Source organism: Danio rerio, chromosome 24 (genome assembly GCF_052040795.2).
Source record: "Danio rerio strain M-AB ecotype USA chromosome 24, GRCz13ab, whole genome shotgun sequence".
Taxonomy (NCBI): Eukaryota; Metazoa; Chordata; class Actinopteri; order Cypriniformes; family Danionidae; genus Danio; species Danio rerio.
Window position 1 is genome coordinate 28,140,234 of NC_141044.1, and position 20,575 is coordinate 28,160,808.

Consider the following 20,575-nt stretch of genomic DNA (forward strand, 5'->3'; position numbering starts at 1 on the left):
GATATGGGGTTAGAAAATTAGTTAATTTAGGCTTCTATATGAACCTTAATGTGCTAACAGTGTTTACAGCCTTCAAATTGGATCACAGTTCGAGCATGCTTGCATGATGTGAAATCAATGAGGAATGAAATTTTTTTATGTGCATCAATTACTGCAAGAAGCAGTGAAGTTTGCTTTCATGCATATGGCTGAGCTTTTGATTAATATTAATATGCAAATAAAAAAGTTAACGTTCAGAGTATGTACCAAAATGATTTGTGAAAAGATGCTGTCAAAATTATACCATTTACATTCATGAAATCATGTAAAATTACTGTATCATTCATGTCTTTTTGCAAAAAAATGCATCTGAGAATTTTGCGCTTGCAGTGAACGTGACTAAGGATGCAACGATGATCTGAACCAGATGAAAATCAATTCAAATTTAATGGGATGCAATACAATTAGAGTAAGAGATTAGATGAATAAATCTCTCAAGACTTTAGAATTTTTTTAAAATCTCGCCTCGACACAATACAAATCATAATAATATAACAAGCTAAGTTACAGAGGAAACTCAATATCACTACTGTTCGTAAGTGTGAATACAGAGTCAATAAATCAGAAATGGAAATCTAATCAAATTTTGAATTAAGTGAATCATTCAATGATACATCATGGCAATTTGTAACTTTTTGATTTGGTGACTAATTCGTATGATTTGCTTATCTCCTAATGACAGTATGGTTTAGGGCTGAGGTTGGGTGCCATCCCTCCCTTTTTAAAACCATATGATTTTCGTACGACTGAACTTTTTACGAATTAGCCAGTAAACTGACATAACGTAAAATAGCTACATTTCCTTGTGAGATCAGGAATCATTACATGATTAAGTGTAATGTCAGTTTTCTCAAAATCACTTTGTTTATAGATAACGGTCTCATTTTTTAAAACCACTTTTTGCCATTGCAATAAATTCTGATTTTCAGGCCTAAACACTATTGGCATGTAACAGAAAAGCTAAAACATCATAGTTTTGGTGCAGTAGACTTTCATTGAAGGGATAGGTACAGTATCTCTCATATTTCATAAAAAAACATGAATCTAAATGACAAAAACCGTAAATGACAGAATTTTCATTTTGGGGTGAACTAACTTAATAACTCTACATCTGCGATACATACATCCAATAAAATTGGAAATACCTAAGGGAAATTTAACCGGGATTTCAAATCTTGGAAACTCATTCACATGTTCTCAAAATGACAAAATAAAAACTGAATTCTCCATCACCAAAACAACCGAACATGAGACCTTAAAGAAAACTATTTTGAACTGTTAATATTGCGCTCACCTCTCATTAAAATTCTCTACCTGAAGGCGTACACAAGAAGAGCGCCATTCCTGTTTCCATTTCCATAGCTGTCAGAAGCTTCACTTTCACAGGACGCTTCAAACACCGGCTGTAATTAGTGAAGCCCAAAATAAAACAGAGCCATTTGGTGATCTGTTGACATTGTTAAACGCAGAATCACGGCTTTGGGTGCTGTAACAAGATTCTTCACGTACCTGTAAGCTATCTATAGTAAACAATTAGATGGATGTTGTGCGCTTTGGGGCTCTCATCAAACAAATGGCATGTGATGCTCTCTGCTTGTTGCTTTATCATATGACAATGCTGAAGTGAAGCCAGACGTCGGTCATAATTAAGCAAATATTTTCACACAGAGCATATGCAATCAGGGCCGTATAGACAGGAAATTACTCTTGGTTTGACATGAGATTTATTTCCAGGGCTCTATATTGGGCCCGTTAATGAATTGATTGTGGCTAGCTGCGATCCTTAACTACATCAATTGTCCATGTGCGCACTTCCCCGCAGAGCTCCTCAAACCGAGACAGCTTGGATTCCATGGCTTTTTTTTTTTTTTTGCTTTTTTTTTTGCTCTAAATATATATTGTCTGCATTGCTATACATAGGTCTGACAATACATTGGGAATCAAGGCAGTCTTTGTAGACAAGCATGTCAAGATGAATTCACATCATAATTCTCTGACATCCGCTTCTTGTCTTGCAATAGTGTCCAACTTTGACTGCATAGTCAAAAAAGAGAAATGATCAGAATATAATTACAAGTTTAGTTCTAGAAACAGCACTGCGGCATGTTGTTGATTACCAAAAAATAAAACAGAAATGAATTTGGGTCCATTTTGTACATGTTTGTTTGATTAATAAAAATACAGCAGTTCTCTGAATAACAGATCAAGGTTATTTTAGTAAATAAAAACTAAAAACTCATTCATTCATTAATTTTCCTTTGGCTTAGTCCCTTATTTATCAGTGGTTGCCACAGCGGAATGAGCCGTCAACTATTCCAGCATATGTTTTAAGTAGCGGATGCCCTTCCAGCAGCAAAGCCAGTACTGGAAAACACCCACTCTCGCATACACACACTAAACCAACATTCTAATTTTTTGTTAAAATGAGAAGACCTTTAGCCAATGATGTGCTTTGGTTAAGTCACATGATTTGCAGTGTTTTCTGTGGTGCGATTTCTGACAGATTGACGTTTATTGTGAGTAGTTGCTATCTGAATGCAAATAAAAACGTCAATGAAAACAAAGGATCAACTCATGTCAGATCTACAAAAAAATCTGAAACATCACCTCCAGTAAGCTATGATGACATATGCTTAAAAAAAGTTTTGACAAGTTAGTTTTTTGTGAATCGATCAAATGTATGTGTTTCCAAATGGAATAGTGGAATATAATGTTGATTAGTCATATGTTAATGACATTTGCATTATTAATAAAATGTAGTTTTAATGGCAATACTACTTTTGATTAGTTATAAATACATAGAACAGTGTATTAGTGAGGACCACCATGTTCTATGGTTAGTGAAAGAAGAAAAGGACAGAACTGGCTCATGCTGCAGATGAAAGTGATGATGAGATGGGTTTTAGTGACCATGAGAATGGTGCAGATTGGACCAATTAAGTTAGCTCAGAAGGAGATAAGACAGGCAAAGTATAGTATATAGTATAATATAAAACACATAATTTTATGTAATTAGATGTACAATAAACATTATTTGTGAACATATTTTTAGCTATAATGCTATTAAACATTTTATGTTAGCATAGGCTAACAAAAACACATGATTGGTCATTATAAACATGGTTCAAACTATATTTCTCGCAACATGATTTTGTAGAAGTTGTGAAAAGAAGTTAAGAGTGTAGCCTAAATTAAAAGTATCGTGAGCCAATGTTATCTTTTGGAAATTGAATGGAGACCCATTTGTGAAAAGGACAACTGATTTGTCCCTGAAAAGAAGTGAGGAAACACCGCGTGAGATCTGCCTCATGTCAAAATATGTAAAAAAATTAGTTGAGGGTCCGAACGTTTTATATTTCTGCTTAAACTGAAAGCACCAAAATTGACTGACCCACGGACATAATTTCCTATTTGAACTGCAGTGAGTGCACTAGATAAAACAGCTTAAATATAACTGAGACTGAGGTACTTACAGAGGCTGCGTTGTATCTTTTTGGCTGAGCAGACATGATAGTCAGTTGAAAGCCATGATGATCTGGAATGAATCAGTGCTTTGAACGAATTGGTTCGTAAACGATTCATTGACTCGTCAACCTTTAACAAGCCAAAAGAGTCCTTAAACAGAGGGGAAATATAAACAAAAAAATCCCCCACTTAGCCATACTAAAATTAACAGTTTTTGTTATTGTAAATTTAAGCTGCTTTTTGACTGAACAGAGAATATTTTTTAGTAACAAAGTCTTGCAGAATCGGCCGTTTGCCTCGATCCTGAATGGATCAGTGCTGAACGAATTGGTTCGTAAATAATTCAATAACTCGTTCATCTTTCTCCACTAACTGAACGATAAAAGAGAAAAAAATAAATAAGAATTCCCACACTTGGGCCTACTAAAATTAACAATGTTTTAATTGTTGTAATGTTAAGCCGTTATTTTGGCTGCAGACAGAATATTATTAACAAAGACTCGCAGAATTGACCGTTTGCCTTGCTCCTGAGAGAATCAGTGCTTTGAACGAATTGGTTCGTGAATGATTCAATGACTCGTTCTGATTTCTCCACCTACTGGCTGAACGATGCAAGGTGCGGAAAGAGTCTTTAAAAATAAATATTTGCAATGAGCAAAAAACAGCACATGCACACAAAAATCGTTTCTAAAATAAACCATGTTTTTATTGTTGTGTATGTTTTTTTGTAGGCCTATTGATAATTTGCATAAACGAAGTTAGCCTAATAAAACCATGATACATTTGTGGCCAGCACGTCTTAACGACTAAAACCTTGTTTGTTTTTCCTAAAATGTGTCTTGAATTAATATACTCGTTTAAGAAAGTGGATGCTAATTAACATTTAGATTGATTAGCAAGTATACGAGTGCATGCATTTTCTTCCCAGTGTGCAATTTTGCCTGTTGATGAAAAAATTAATTAGTTTGCATGAAAACCTTTGAGAGACCAGAATGAAATGAATGTCACTTAAATGAAGTTATTCAAGCCTTCGTATTACGTCAAACAATACTCAAGGGAATCTCAGCATTCAAGAAAGATCAAAGAGAATATCCTTAACCTTGAATCAGCACACTTATGTCTCATTGCAATTGGCTCAAAAAAAATGTTTCCCCCCAAATCCTCTCAGTGTCTTAAGGAGAGAGTCTCTTATCTTTGTAAATGATCTTTCCGTTTATTTTCTTTTTGATTATGACACAGACCGATAACCTTTTCGAGCTTGAGCACAGCTGCTTCACGAGCAGTCGGAGGAGAATCTATTAGCCACGGACACATCGATGGAAATCTGCCGTCTGAGTCTCGGGGGGGAAACGGCAGTCAAAAGTACATAGCCTGGGTCTGAGAGGAAAATGAGACTGAATCTTCATGCTGATGAGGAGGAAACTCATGAGAGGAAATCACATCTCTCTGGCCAGCTCTCCTGGACCACACCGTGCCTCTCTGAGGGTGAGAGGTGATTCTTCAAAGCTCTCCAAGCTCTTCTGCTCAGTCCGGTCACCGAAATAATTACCTGTGCTGAATGAAAGAAACCCACTGGCACTCCATAGAGATGCACATCGGCAGTCAAAGAAGCCTACATGACTGTGCTGAATGGCGCTAGTGTTATTCCCTTAATTTAGTTTGTTATGAAAGAGGATCATTAAAGGACACTGAAACATAAATCCAAATTTACAGGTTTGTTGTTTAATAGGCAAGGGGTTGACAGCATTGCATGAAAGTTTTGTGGGAAAATATTAACATATTGCATGAGATGCTTCTAGATTTGTTATGTAAATTCCAGGTCTTGATTTCTCCGTTAGGATTTTAACTTTTTATATTAATAAATAAACACTTTATCCACGTAAAAGCACTACCTAAAACTGAAACAATGGTGCCACCAAGTGGAGAACAACTGAAGTGTTCTTAAAACGTTTGCTGGACTGAAGTAAATCATGTGGAGGCTTTAATCTGCATACTAAAGATGCATAAAGCTGCAGAGTATTTAAAATACTGATATTGTGATATTCTATCTATTTGTGATCGATTTGTGATATTTAATATAGGGTTAGGGTTTCACCAAATCGTTATATATATCATTAATAAAAAATGTGTCTATAAAAAATTCACACGTCCTAATTACGTGTCTTAGGTCCGTATGAGTGTCTTAAATTGTAAGATGTTTAAATTTGCCATACTGTCAAACTTTTCAGAATAAAATCCATTTTAAACTACAGAATTAACCATTACAAAACTTTCATTTTTTTCTGAGTTTTCAAACAGACTGCGAATGATCATATGATATGTAATTATTTTTATATATTTTTTATAAATAATAAATATGCAAGTATTTTTAGCTTTAGCACTCAGTGTTAATGTTATTGCTTTTATTACTATTATTATTACCATTATTAATATTAATATTAATAATATTAATAATAATAATTAATATTAGAGTGATTTCTGAAGGATCATGACTCTGAGAACGGGATTAATGAAGCTGAAAATTCATCTTCAAAACCACTGGAATAAATTCTTAAATAAAATTATAAGCCACTTTTAAACATTTACTCTATACTGCAAAACCGTTTCACAATATTTACTGTATTTTTGCTGAAATAAATGCAGCCTTGGTGAGCAGGATAAGCTTATTTTAAAACATTTAAAAATCATATTGACTCCAAACTTTTGACTGGTAGTGTATATTGAACTCTTAAATGCTCAATGTAAATACATGATTTCTAAAAAAAATTAATAGTTTGCTAATAAACTCTTCAGACACACGTGTCTTAAATTTTAAGATGTTAAATCATCTTACACACATATCAAATTGTAAGATGTATCAATCTGCCATACTGAACTTTCCAGAATAAAATAGATTTAAAACCACAGATTTAACTATTACAAAACTTTGATTTATTGTTTATTTATTTATAACTTTTATTTCAAACATTGACTGCAAAAGATCACATCATAGATAATTTTATATGCATTTTTTTAGGAATAATAAATATGCAAGTATTTCTTTAGATTTGGCACTCAGCGTTAACACACAGACGTTTGTGTGTGTGTGTGTGTGTGTGTGTGTGTGTGTGTGTGTGTGTGTGTGTGTGTGTGTGTGTTTTAATGCTTTGAACTGGATTTAAAACCCCTATAATCTATCCATTATGATTACAAATGGCATCACTATTCACGATATTTGCAGCCTGACCAACTAAAATACAAATAAGTTTGTAAATGAACTCTACAACGCTCTTTTTGTTTAAAGAAGTTAAATCAAAGAACTAAAACTAACTCCATCTCTATCCGCCGATGTAAAACCACTTTTTTCTATTTTTTTTTTATAATGCATTAGTAATTTACAAATACAACAAAAACAGGCAACAAACAAAAAGTCCAAAGATAACCGAAACAAAACAGAAAAAAAACAAATGGAAGACATTTACAAGACGCGAAAAACAGATTCATAATAGCTTACAATAGACAGAACTTTTACATTTTTTTACAGCTTTGAGATACTTTATTAACACAGTAATAAAGTCTACATTTGTGAATAAACCATTTCAAAATAATAAAATTAATAAAATTGTACATTTTTATCAACATTTTCAAAACAACAATTTTTTTTTGCATTCAATGTTATGAACATATTATTTTTAACATAATCCGAAAAATTATTTGCAAAATAGTTGCGCACTATGACAATCAACAAATATAAGTGACAAAAGGATTCCTCATTGCTTTCTCAATATCTGAAAATTTGGAAACACGTTGGTTGGGTATAGTTTATGTAAAATCTTTACATTTTTGAATTTCTCTTACTTTATATGAAAATTTTTCAATATCATATTTGTATGGTAGCAGCCTGCCATAATAAAAAATTCCAATAAAATATCCCTCTTGGAATAACTTGTTAAAATCAACCTCTTTGATGCAGCACAATGATGAAGGAAGAATCACAGAAGCTGCACAATGATGGCGCTACAGCCTGCTAAGCCAATCACAAGCGCGTATGCTAGTTAGACAGTAGGACACGCCTGCTAACTGGTCCTCCTCAGACTTGCCACCGCCCTCGCCAACAGACTCTTCCATCGTTGAGCGCTCCAGTGTGAGTGGAGCGCGCCGCTTCCTATTGGTCAGCACAGGCGAGAAGGGGCGGGTTTAAGATGCTGAGAGAAGCAAAAGTGGGCGGTGACTTAGACAGTCTGGCTGGAGTAGAGCATCCTTAACCGAGGCTCTGCTAGCGGCTCCAAACTGATGCTGAGTCAGGTACAGGTGGAGTCACACAACCTATTTTACCTCAGAACCTCCAGAAATCATGGAGGAGCTGGAACATACCTGTCCGCTGCCACGAACGGTGAGAAATACGAGTCGGTGAGGGTGTATGTGAAACGAGAAAACGGTCGGCTCACTTTCTCTTTGTTTTGACATGTTGTTTTGGTCTTTTTGTGCGCTGTCATGGTGACGTCGAGCTTGCGAAACTGCATTTTAAAGCGCTTGATGCAGCTTTGAGCTCTTTTAATCCTCTGGCAGATGTTGGTTTTAAATGGGAGAGTCAATGTTAATGTCTGAGTCTGCGTTTATCTGCCCTTCTGTGATGTTGCTCCTCCTTCTCACCTTGTGTTGAATTCTGGGAAAGGTCCACAGCATCCTTCTTTTTTCCTATGGGAGTGAATTATGCATCAATTCACTGTGGAGATATATTTGTTTTTGCTCCAATGAGTAATTAGAAGTTACACCTACACTGCATGTTTATTTTAGATATGAATGCACCAGAATGTAGGTTTTTCATGTTGGCTGACAATAAGAAGCTCTTAGTGGTTATTCCCTGAACAGATTGATGGGGAGTATTGTTCTTAAAAGCACTGGAAGGCTAAAATCTAAATGAATTTTTCATATTTTTGAAATGTGTTTCATAGGGCTGGGCGATTTGGCCTAAAATCAAAATCCAGATCAATTATATATTTAAACTCTATTACGATTGCCTTCATAGTTCACTGACAAGTTTTGTACAGTAAATAAGCATTGCTTTCATATGTATTAAGTCAGAGATTTTTTAAATGAAGTGTGCATGACTTAATAACTAAAGGATTCACACAATATCTTCTATATATGCTTATTTAGTGAACATCAACATTGAGCAATTGAAATTAAAACACAAATGACCTAAAACCAGCGGTCATTTTTTTCCAAAAAAAAAAATTAATATAATAACTGCTACTTTTGAAAACAAAAGAAATAATTATTTAAATGATTTTCATGTTAAAAGTAGAAAATAAGCAGTATCTTTTCTAAATAAAAGAGCTCTTGCATATCTTGTAAATAATATTTTGAACAGTGCATTTATTGCATCTTCTGTACACAAATATTTTAATGTAAATAATAACATTAATGTAATAGAAATTATTCTGTCTCAAGGCATCTCTGGAGCATCAAGGCTCAAGAATGGCTCCACTTGACTAGAGATCAGATGTAGCTGCAAAGCCTTTAGCAGGGTCACATGATACAATGCGGTAGGGAAAGTAATCGAAAAAAGCGACCTGGAAAAATTTGATTGATTATACAGTAGGTTCTGAATGTCGATTTCGATTACTTTTCGAATGATTGCCCAGTCCTAGTGTTTCAGCAGAACGCATTTTAACCACACCAGATGGTTCCAAACACATGCATATGTAAACAGACTGGGTTTATTTGACATACTAGGAGGTTATGACAATATATCTGAGAGTAATTGTCTAAAGGTTTTCATTCAAAACTTCATTAGGACTTTTTAAAAAGCATCACTGGTTTTGGATTCAAAACAGTTAAAATAATAAGAACATTTTAAAGTGAGAATGAAGTAAATGTTAACAGTTTTATTAGTTTTCTGCTGCCTTTTTCAATTTTTTTATTTTGTTAATGAATAATAATAATAATAAAAAGATAATACATTACCTAAATTATCAAGAACATGTATTGTTAACAGTAAGTGATCTCAGAAGGTGGGCAAAGCTCAATAAAAAGTAAACATTAAATACACTTTTATATAATAATCAAAAAATGATTAATTCAATTTTAGATTTATCATTTTTTCGTAATTATGAGTACATTAAATATGTTTGCTATTTCTTTTAAGTAAACGAGAACAAAATAAAAATCACATTTTGTATTTTTATTTGACAATTTTTTCATTTTTGCTGTTTCATAACATATTTTATTCTTTTAAGCTTTAGATTTTTTTCTTATTATATATTTCAGATATCTGCTTGTAAATAAGTGAACAAAAAATTTAATTTACTATTATTTGCATGCTACCTTTACGTATTATTTTAATATTTAATTCTTTTTTCAGAATCAGGTTAGTTGATAATTATTCTTGACTTCAGCCTAAGAAAAACATTGAAGTAAAATGCTTGTACAATTTTTGAAAACCATTCTTCCCCATTCAATATTTATAGACTCCTCTAAAATGCAGCATCACTGTTATCTAACAGTGCGTTGAAATGTTAATTCAGAAGCACAGGTTACAGTATCCCTACTGTAAAACTCTAGGTGGATTGAACAGATTGAAATATCCATGTTCTGTATGTCTGAATCTGCCCTGCTCTGTACTGCTGGACGGACGATTTGTCTTTACTCAGTGACATTAGAGAACCGTCTACTGGACAAATCAATATCCGGCGTAAAGAGGCTGTTACACAGATAGTCTTGAAATCAATATGCCAGATAATAACCTCTATTAGTGCAAAAAGGGAAACATTTTTGAAGAGGGTAAATCAGATCTCAAGTCAGTGGGATTCGACTTAAAAATTATTGTATTTGGAAAGCAGCAATGTCTATTTATTTCTCATCACATCTTCAATTTTCTCCCCAGACTCTTATAGAACCGGCCATATTTACTCCAGAGACGAGTTGTGAGTGTCGAGCGCCACATGAAAAGCTGACTGTAGATCAAGCTAGCCATGGAACGCCAGGTCAGTTGAGTATCATTACAAAACAACTATTCCTGTTACACTATATGCTACAAAAACAATATAAAATACAAACAATACATATATACAGTAAAAAACATATCTTTCTGAGTGCCTTGGACTGATATTTGCTGTTTATTCTGATGAATCCCCTACCCAAAGAGTACCGACACATTATTTATGTTACTCCTGAGCACTTTTGTTTGATTTTGAACATATCTGTTGATTTGAGAAGGATTAAAAGTTACTGTAGCTCAGCTCAAATATATTTCAGTAAAATATCTTGAAAGTAATATGATATGCATAATTTTGTACACCAATAAACGTATACAGTATTGTCAAAATATTTGAGGCACAGTAAGCTTTTCTTTTACCAAATAATACTTTTTGTTCTTTTTTTTTTAACATGTTTTATTAAAGATTCCTGTAAAATAAAACACAGTTCATCACCACAGTTTTCACAAAAATAGTAAGCAGCACCACTGTTTTCAGATCAGAGTATATTAAGTAAGGATATGTTTATAGTGCATGAAAATCTGATAAATGTAATACATTCGCTCAAAAAAATGTGTCATTTTTGTTTAAGCTACGTATTTAAAATGAGCAGAAACAACACTATTCTTGACATTTGTTTGGGGACAACTTTATTGTTTTATGTTCAATCCACTTAATTTTGTTAACCTATTTCATTTGTGTTGGGACAACATGAATGTATTGTGCTGATCCCTGTATTTTTTTACAGTGTATTGTATAATTATATTGATATTTTTCATTTATTCATAATAATATAATGGTATTAGCAGTAGTACTATTAGCCAGTAATATTTATTTTATTATTTTATATTATATTATATATGGATGTTAGATGATGTGCATAATATATAATAATCTTTATGTATTATATTTTTAATTTGTTCATAGTAATATAATACATATAGATTTTTATATAATATGCACATAAAATAACGTGCATATATAACATAATATAATATAATATAATATAATATAATATAATATAATATAATATAATATAACATAATATAATATAATAAAATATAACACAATATAATATAATATAATATAATATAACATAACATAATATAATATAACATAATATAATATAATATTATAATATAATATAACTAGCATATCAGAATGATTTCAGAAGCATCATGTGACATCATCCCTGATGAAAATTCAATATACTGAATTAATAAAATACGTTTTAAATTGCATAAACTGCATTTTTGTTTGTAGTAATATTTCACAGTAATACATATTTTGGATTGAAAAAGTAATACTATATGAAATAACTTTAATTATAATTATTTAATTATATTTCTACCTGTGAAAATTAATTATATTACACCTGTGAAAATTCTTAGAAAAATGTACTCTTTAAAAATGTAAAATGTGTGCGTGTGTGTGTGTGTGCATGTGGCTGTGGGTGTAAAATGTGCTATAACATTTTAACAGTATAATATACATCATAATTATAGACTTAGTTTTGTGAGAAGTGAAACTTTACTCTAAAATCCACTGTAGCTGATTTCCTAAAGAAGACCATGATCAAATAGTTACACAACTCTGCAGATATATTTGAAAGACTACTAATAAGAATGTAAAATTTATCTTTTGGTCTCTTCTCACAAACCCCATCAAACATTAAAGAGTTAAACGACGTAATATGCTCTGAAATCAGTATCAGAGGAAAATACAGCGCTTGTAGGAAAAGTCCAGCACTGGAATCAGACAGGATTCCCTGATCATTCTGTGACCCAGATTCACACAGTCACTGCCCACAAAACTCTGGCGTAAAAAGAGTTTAGTTGGCCAATGAACAGAGAAGACTCAAAACAAGACGGATGAATGGTGCTTGATGTCCTTAAAGGCATAGAAATGGATTGTTTTAAGGCTGTAGGAGTAAAAAAAAAATGGAGATGACGGTGGAAAAACTCCAAACAGCGTATGACAGACAGCATATCTCAATGAGACCTACCACCGGTCCAAATATATTTAGAATGTTTCCTGTCTTTTTCCAGATTTACACTAATATCAGTCTGTTTTTTACATGATCAGTGCTGCCGTGGTTATTTATAAAGACAATGGGCTTCAGGAGGCAAGAATCAGTAGTTATCTGTCATCTGTCATTGTGTACAAAAATGATCCCATAAGACATCCTGAATTGCTAAAATGCTTTTTTTCTCATCTAATAGGCATCTGACTCTGAACCAAACATTATGTTCACAAATTTTTATTAATACAGTAAAAAATACAATTGAAAGATTCTTAAAATTAACATATTTTAATGATATATTTTTTGTGATTTGCAAAGCTAAAAAAAAATTCTTATTATGCTTGTTGAAAACAGAATTTTTTTATGTGAAAACTGTAATGTGTTTTGTTGTGTAACCTTAATGCAAGACGTAAGTTATCATTTTGACTTTTTTCTTTCCTTTTGGAGACAAAACATCAGTTATTTTATCTTTCATATTGTACAAAAATTGATGCCATATAGCAGGGGTGTCAAACTCAATTCCTGGAGGGCCGAAGCCCTGCACAATTTAGTTCCAACCCTGCTCCAACACACTTACCTGTAGGCTTCAAACAAGCCTGAAGGACTCAATTAGTTTGATCAGGTGTGTTTAATTAGGGTTGGAACTAAACTGTGCAGAGCTGAGGTTGACACCTGTGCCATATGGGATCCTTCACAACATCCTGACAGAATTGCTAGATTGTTTTCCCCATCTATCAGTTTTGTGATGCTGACCCATAGGAGCATGGAAGCTCTTCCAAACATAGCTTTCAATTTTTTTGTCTGAACCTGGCATTATGTTTGCAAATTTTAATACAGTAAAAAAAACAATTGCAGTTTTTCCTAAAGGGCACCTATTTTACACCATTTACAAGATGTAAAATAAGCCTTTGGTGTCTCCAGAATGTGTCTGTTGATTTTCAGCTCAAAATACTCATCAGATTTAGTATAGTTTATCATAGCCTCCAGAATCTACCCATTTTGTTGTCTGACTACAATGTAGCTGTTTTTGTATCCTGTGGCTTTAAATCCAAATAGACTGCTTCTCCCCACCCACCGTTTCCACGTGCTTGTCTGCTTCTCCTGCGTTACAGCAGATAAATAGCAGTGATAAAGACAGACACGGATGAAGCTAAAATACAGCTCATCACCAAGTAATGAATACCAAGTCAAAAAAACCAAGTAAGTTTATTTGATGTATTTGTGGTGGAGTTTATTCAAGCCTTTCTGAAATGATGAGTCACACACAAATGCCGTTTGCAGCGTATACACACACACACACACACACACACACACACACACACACACAAACACACATACTGTATTAGCGTTTACTGACACCATGCGGCCGTGGTGATTTTATCAGTTAAGAATTAGATAGCGATTTTACTTTCTTTATTACAAAAATGCTCTGTTTAAAAATGTTTTATATCTACTGTATAAACTAAAATAAAATCAAAGTTGGAACAGATATTTAAATCCCAGTTTATTTGCAAAAAAAAATTCTGTGTACATGTTACTATAGAAACATGGCACCTGTCAATTAATTTGTTCATATCACTCCAGTATGACTGTGGACACACTATACCTACACAGTGTTCTGTGCAAACAGCTTACAAAAGTTGATTTTCATCATAGGTTCTCTTTAAATAATATATTAAAAATATTAATGTGATTAGCAAAGCATTTATAATTAAAAGCATTTATAATTAAATAAAACATTTCTTATTCAAAGTTGTGCTGATTATTGTGTTTTTGTGAAATCTGTTATGTGTTTTGTTGTGTAACCTTAAGGCAAGTTGTAAGTTATCATTTTGACTTTTTTTCTTTCCTTTTAGAGACAAAACAGTAAGAATAGCAAGATATAAACTCAAATTTGTAAAAAAATAAAATAAAATAAAATAAAAAACAGGTTTTGATGATTTGGGGCCGTCACAATGGCTCAGTGGGTAGCATGATCGCCTCACAACAAGAAGGTTGCTGGTTTGAGCCCTGGCTGGGTCAGTTGGCATTTCTGTGTGAAGTTTGCATGTTCTCCCCGTGTTCACGTGGGTTTCCTGCAGGTGCTCCGTCTTTCCCCACAGTACAAATACAAGCTTGTGTAAATGAATTGAATAAGCTAAATTGGCCGTACTGTATGAGTGTTTGTAAAAGAGTGTGTATGGGTTGCAGCTGGAAGGGCATCCGCTGCGTAAAACATATGCTGGATAGGTTGGCGGTTCATTCCGCTGTGACGACCCCTGATGAATAAAGAGACTAAGCCGAAAAGAAAATGAATGTATAAATGAAATCAGATTTGAGGGCAGCATGGTGGCTCAGGGGTGGTTAGCACTGTTGCCTCACAGCAAGAAGGTCGCTGGTTCAAGCCTCAGCTGGGTCAGTTGGCATTTCTGTGTGGAGTTTGCATGTTCTCCTCGTGTTCGCGTGGGTGTCCTTGGGTGCTCTGGTTTCGCTCACAATTTAAAGACATGCGGTACAGATCAATTGAATAAACTAAATTGGCCTTTGTGTGTGTGTGTGTGTGTGTGTGTGTGTGAATGCACGAGTTTATGGGTGTTTCCCAGTACTGGGTTGCAGCTGGAAGGCCATCTGCTGTGTAAAACAAATGCTGGACAAGTTGGTGGTTCATTCCGCTGTGGCTACCTGATGAATAAAGGGACTAAGCCGAAGGAAAATGAATTAATAAATGAATCAAATCAGATTTGTCAAAAATAAAATAAATCATAATTTGGGTCTAGAGTTGCAGCTTTATATTAAACATTTGGAAGTTTTTTCTTCTCACCTTTACCGAACTCAAACCTTGGAATATTATACAACACAACTTTTTATGCACATTAAAGCAACTTAACATCTCCAAATGACTAAACATCTCATAATTCTCTGTTTTCAGTGGACCGACCGGTGCGAGTCTACGCAGATGGCATCTTCGATCTCTTTCATTCCGGTCACGCTCGTGCCCTCATGCAGGCTAAGAATCTGTTCCCCAACACCTACCTTATAGTTGGAGGTACAGACACATTTCAACATACTATACACAATACGATGAATCGTGTGGTCCTCAACTGATATGACATATGTACATATATGTTAAGTATGCAGCGATGAACTTACACACAAGTACAAGGGCTTCACCGTCATGACAGAAGACGAGCGCTATGAGGCATTAAGACACTGCCGATACGTCGACGAGGTTTTGCGCGATGCTCCTTGGACTCTGACACAAGACTTTTTAGAAAAACACAAGGTTAGTTATCATGTAAAGTACTAGTACAGTATTCTACCCATAATTCCCCATGGTTAACCCTCCAATTGGTATTCCCTAGATTGACTTTGTGGCACACGATGACATCCCATACTCCTCCGCTGGATCTGAGGATGTGTACAAGCATATTAAGGAGGCAGGTAAAGAGAAGCGGTCTTAAGAGCATGGGAATGTTGGTTTCAGGCCAGATCTAACATGTGTGAGTGTCTCAGGTATGTTTGTGCCCACTAAAAGGACAGAAGGGATCTCTACGTCTGACCTGATCACCCGGATAGTGAGAGACTACGACGTCTATGCTAGACGCAACCTGCAGAGGGGCTACACCGCTAAAGAACTGAACGTCAGTTACATTAATGTAAGTAACTGCACCGATGTGTTTCGAGTTGGCATAAAATGGAAGTTACAGCAAACTGTAGGGCAGGATTTGGTTTCCCCATTGGAATTGATTGGATGGTTGTGGTTTGCTATCGGTCAATCTCTTGCGAGTGATGGATTGTCCCACCTCGCACCAGAAAACACCAATCAGAGAAGAGATGTTGAGGGAGGGAAAGTTATTTTCATTAATATTTTAATAATGTTGCACTTGTAGTCCAGGGGTGTCCAAACTCGGTCCTGGAGGGTCAGTGTCCTGCAGATTTTAACTCCAATTTACCTCAACACACCTGCAGGGATGTTTCTAGAAAGTCTAGAAAGACCTTGATTAGCTAACCCAGGTGTATCTGATTGGGGTTGGAACCAAACTTTGCTGGACACCGGCCCTCCAGGACCAAGTTTGGGCACTTCTGATAGTCCTTAAAGGAATACTCCACCTTTTTTTTTTTTTGAAAAAGGCTTTCAAAAAAAAAAGCTTAGTCTCTTAAAGTTTAAGAATTGGATTAAGAAATGGTTCAAGTCAACTGTTTAACTCTAGATAGTGATGTAATGTGAACAGAGGCTTTGAAGCATTTATCAAAAAAGATACATCTCGCAGTGAAGCCTATAACCCTCAAACTTTAATTCAAATGTTTAAGCATACTAGTGGGTTAGTAAAGTGTATACTGAGAGATTAGGCATCGATTAAATAAGTTTTTACTGTTTCAAAGCACCCATACACCTGTACTTCAACTAAAATACAATAGCAATTTATTGTAAAAAGCTTTTGAACCATACTAAAGTGTATTATTAGTATCAACTATTTTTAAAGAAGGTCACTGCATATTGTGTTATAGTGTGTACCTGAAGCCCTGCATTGATGAATGCTGCCCAAAGTCTCACTTTCATAGCCTCCTCCTTAGAACATTCACCTCCCATGCAGGAATCCCTTGTTCGAATGAGTGGGTGGTTATACGACCCATTAGAATACTATAAACGTAAATACTTTTGACTACTTTTCACTAGTCATTGGTGATGTAATGTAACATACTTTATATGTAAACAATTACAGTAATTGAGTAATTTGTTGATATTACTCTTGTTGTATTACTACATGAATGAGGTAGTCAGTTGTGAACGTTGACATTTTTACAACACAGTGCTTTCCCACACTTTAACCAGCAGATGTCATCATCGAGCTCTGATTTGGAAAGCTTCAAGTAACAAACCTTTTTCCGAGAAGAATGTTTCCCTGGATCAGAAAGCTTCATTTCACCATCACTAACACTAGGATATTTATAAAGTACAGCTTTTTTTTTTTTTTTTAAGTGGAGTGTTCCTTTAAGTAAAAGGTGTTTTAAATATCACATAACACATAAGAATGCTCACTGAACTCATTCTGGGCAGGAGAAGAAGTATCGTCTGCAGAATCAGGTGGACAGAATGAAGGAGAAAGTGCGGACCGTAGAGGAAAAGTCAAAGCACTTTGTGTACCGAGTGGAGGAGAAGAGCCATGATCTGATCCAGAAGTGGGAAGAGAAATCAAGAGAGTTCATTGGGAACTTCCTGGAGCTCTTTGGCCCAGATGGAACATGGGTAAAGCTTATTTATTTAATAAAACATACAGTCAATAAAATAATATAAAAAAACTATTTAATATATTTCTTTCTATTTAAATACATCTTTAAATGTAACGTATTCCTGTGATTCAATGCAAATTTTCCACTTCTTTTACGTTTCTTTTGATGATATACGTTTAAAACAGCATTACAAGTATTTGTTGGAATTGTTTTTACTTTCTTTGATTAAATTTTTCTCACTGATCCCAAATTTCCATTGGTTGTGTATATTATGGACAGTCATTCCCCCATTATTAAATAAATAGATAAAACAGGGTAATTGCAATTTTTTTTGCAAAAATGTACAAATAATAATAATACTAATGTGTTAACAATGTTATGTATTTTATATAGTTAAATCAGACACTTTGTTTTTCAGAATTGCATCATCTGTAACTTTGATACAATTGATATATACATTTAATTATCTATTTAACAAAAGAGTTTTGTAGTTTTGTTTCTTTGTATGTGTGTGTTATAAATATATGTAAATAATACACACACATATCAAAACTTTTATTTTGGATGCGATTAATCTCTGCCCAGCACTAGATTTTTTATTTATTTTTATTTATTTATTTTGTTGACATGTTATTTCTCATAACTCTGACTTAAAATTACTCAATTGAGTCTATTTTAGAAGAGTTCTGAGTTCATGTCTCACAATTCAGATGTTTTACAATATCACAACAACGAGTTTTTTCCAAAATTCCGACGTTTTTCCTTAAAAATTTTTAGTTTATATTTAGTTTATCTAACTGCATTTAATAACCCTAAATCGTGAAATACAATTGTGAAAGTCACCGTTCTGAATCAAGAAAAGTCAGAATTGAGAGATCAATTCTTATCTAATCTAAACCTAATCTTTTTGTTTTCCATTCTCCAGTCAAGCTGCCAAATAATTAAATCAGCTCTTTTTTAATGTTTCCAGAAGCAGATGTTTCAGGAAAGAAGCGGCCGTATGATTCAGGCCTTTTCACCGCGTGGCTCACCCAGCAGCAGCCCTCCAAGGGACTTTTCTCCATCCCGTTCCCCGTCGCCCCCGTCCCGCTGGGCAATGCCCCGAACATCACCACCCTCATCCCCGAAGGGCGCCTCCGCCTCCATCAGCAGCATGAGTGAAGGTGACGAGGACGAGAAGTGAGAATCAACCATCACTCACACACCTAACAGACTGCACTTTACCTTCACACACACACACACACTGGCAGCGAATGACAGGTCAAACACTCTTATGGGGAAATTAAAAATAATGTACTGTACACAGCACAGGGTTTGTCCAAGTCCTGTTTATTTATGCTGGTATTACAGCAAACTTTTTGAAAGCCATCGCAGCCCTGAATATATACTGAGAGGAGCTTAATAAACAGAAGGGGGATTCACTGAATCGTCTGCATCTTTTCTTTGAACACGTTATATATGTTGTTAGCACTCAAATCCCTTAAAAATTAATTATTTACCGTAAGGTTTTATTGGTTAACTGCATTCAAGTGTATCTGTCTGCAGACTGCAAGATGGGGGCGTGACACAAAGGGTCGTAACTTGTAGTAAGTTAGAGAAGCATAACTTGCAGTTATCGAGATCCCATTGAACCACGCCAGATGTCACAACGAGATGTTATTGGCAAGTTGGCGGAAATACTCACCAGAGAACATTTGAACTAATGAGATTTCTCCAAATTTATCCACAACCAATTCATTTGAAATATAATTATATTCATTCATTTAGCAACTCCACCATGCAACTCGCTGAATTCTTTATCCGTTATGTCATGACAGTTAGTTAGCCTACATCGACCCCTGTGGTTGCAAATAACAGAACAATAGTGAGCTCGTCAAGTATAAAAGCCTTCGCAACTCTGTCTGTACGTTAAAAAACTGTGATGCTTGGGTTTAGGGTTGGGAAAGGTGTAGACGTTTATAACTGTGATGGTTGGGTTAAGGGTTGGGGTAGGTGTAGATGTTAATAACTATGATGGTTCAATTTAGAGTTGTGGTAGGTGTGGACGTAAATTACTGTAATGATTAAGTTTAGGGTTAGGGAATGTGCAGATGGTATTAACGATGATGATTGGGTTTAGGGTTGGGGAAGGTGTAGATGTTAATAACGATGATGATTGGGTTTAGGGTTGGGGAAGGTCTAGATGTTAATAACGATGATGTTTGGGTTTAGGGTTGGGGAAGGTCTAGATGTTAATAACGATGATGTTTGGGTTTAGGGTTGGGGAAGGTGTAGATGTTATTAACGATGATGATTGGGTTTAGGGTTGGGGAAGGTGTAGATGTTAATAACGATGATGATTGGGTTTAGGGTTGGGGAAGGTGTAGATGTTAATAACGATGATGATTGGGTTTAGGGTTGGGGAAGGCCTAGATGTTAATAACGATGATGTTTGGGTTTAGGGTTGGGGAAGGTTTAGACATTATTAACGATGATGATTGGGTTTAGGGTTGGGGAAGGTGTAGACAATATTAACGATGACGATTGGGTTTAGGGTTGGGGATGGTGTAGACAATATTAACGATGATGATTGGGTTTAGGGTTGGGGCAGGTGTAGACGTTATTAACGATGATTATTGGGTTTAGGGTTGGGAAAGGTGCAGACTTTATTAACGATGATGATTGGGTTTAGGGTTGGGGAAGGTGCAGACATTATTAATGATGATGATTGGGTTTAGGGTTGGGGAAGGTGTAGACGTTATTAACGATGATGATTGGGTTTAGGGTTGGGGAAGGTGTAGATGTTAATAACGATGATGATTGGGTTTAGGGTTGGGGAAGGTGTAGATGTTTTTAACGATGATGATTGGGTTTAGGGTTGGGGAAGGTGCAGATGTTA

At 34.9% G+C, this 20,575-nt stretch overlaps 1 protein-coding gene across 2 annotated transcripts; it reads left to right on the top strand.

Moving 5' to 3' along the window:
- Window positions 1–7,721: 7,721 nt before the first annotated feature.
- Window positions 7,722–19,123, top strand: pcyt1ba (phosphate cytidylyltransferase 1B, choline a). Of its 2 annotated transcripts, none has more exons than XM_087307972.1 (8): window positions 7,722–7,876; window positions 10,373–10,472; window positions 15,395–15,511; window positions 15,597–15,748; window positions 15,828–15,906; window positions 16,006–16,121; window positions 17,525–17,713; window positions 18,668–19,123. In XM_087307972.1, the coding sequence occupies exons 1-8, from the start codon at window positions 7,838–7,840 to the stop codon at window positions 18,878–18,880; spliced, it is 1,005 nt and encodes a 334-aa protein (XP_087164098.1). In that variant the 5' UTR covers window positions 7,722–7,837; the 3' UTR covers window positions 18,881–19,123.
- Window positions 19,124–20,575: the final 1,452 nt, after the last annotated feature.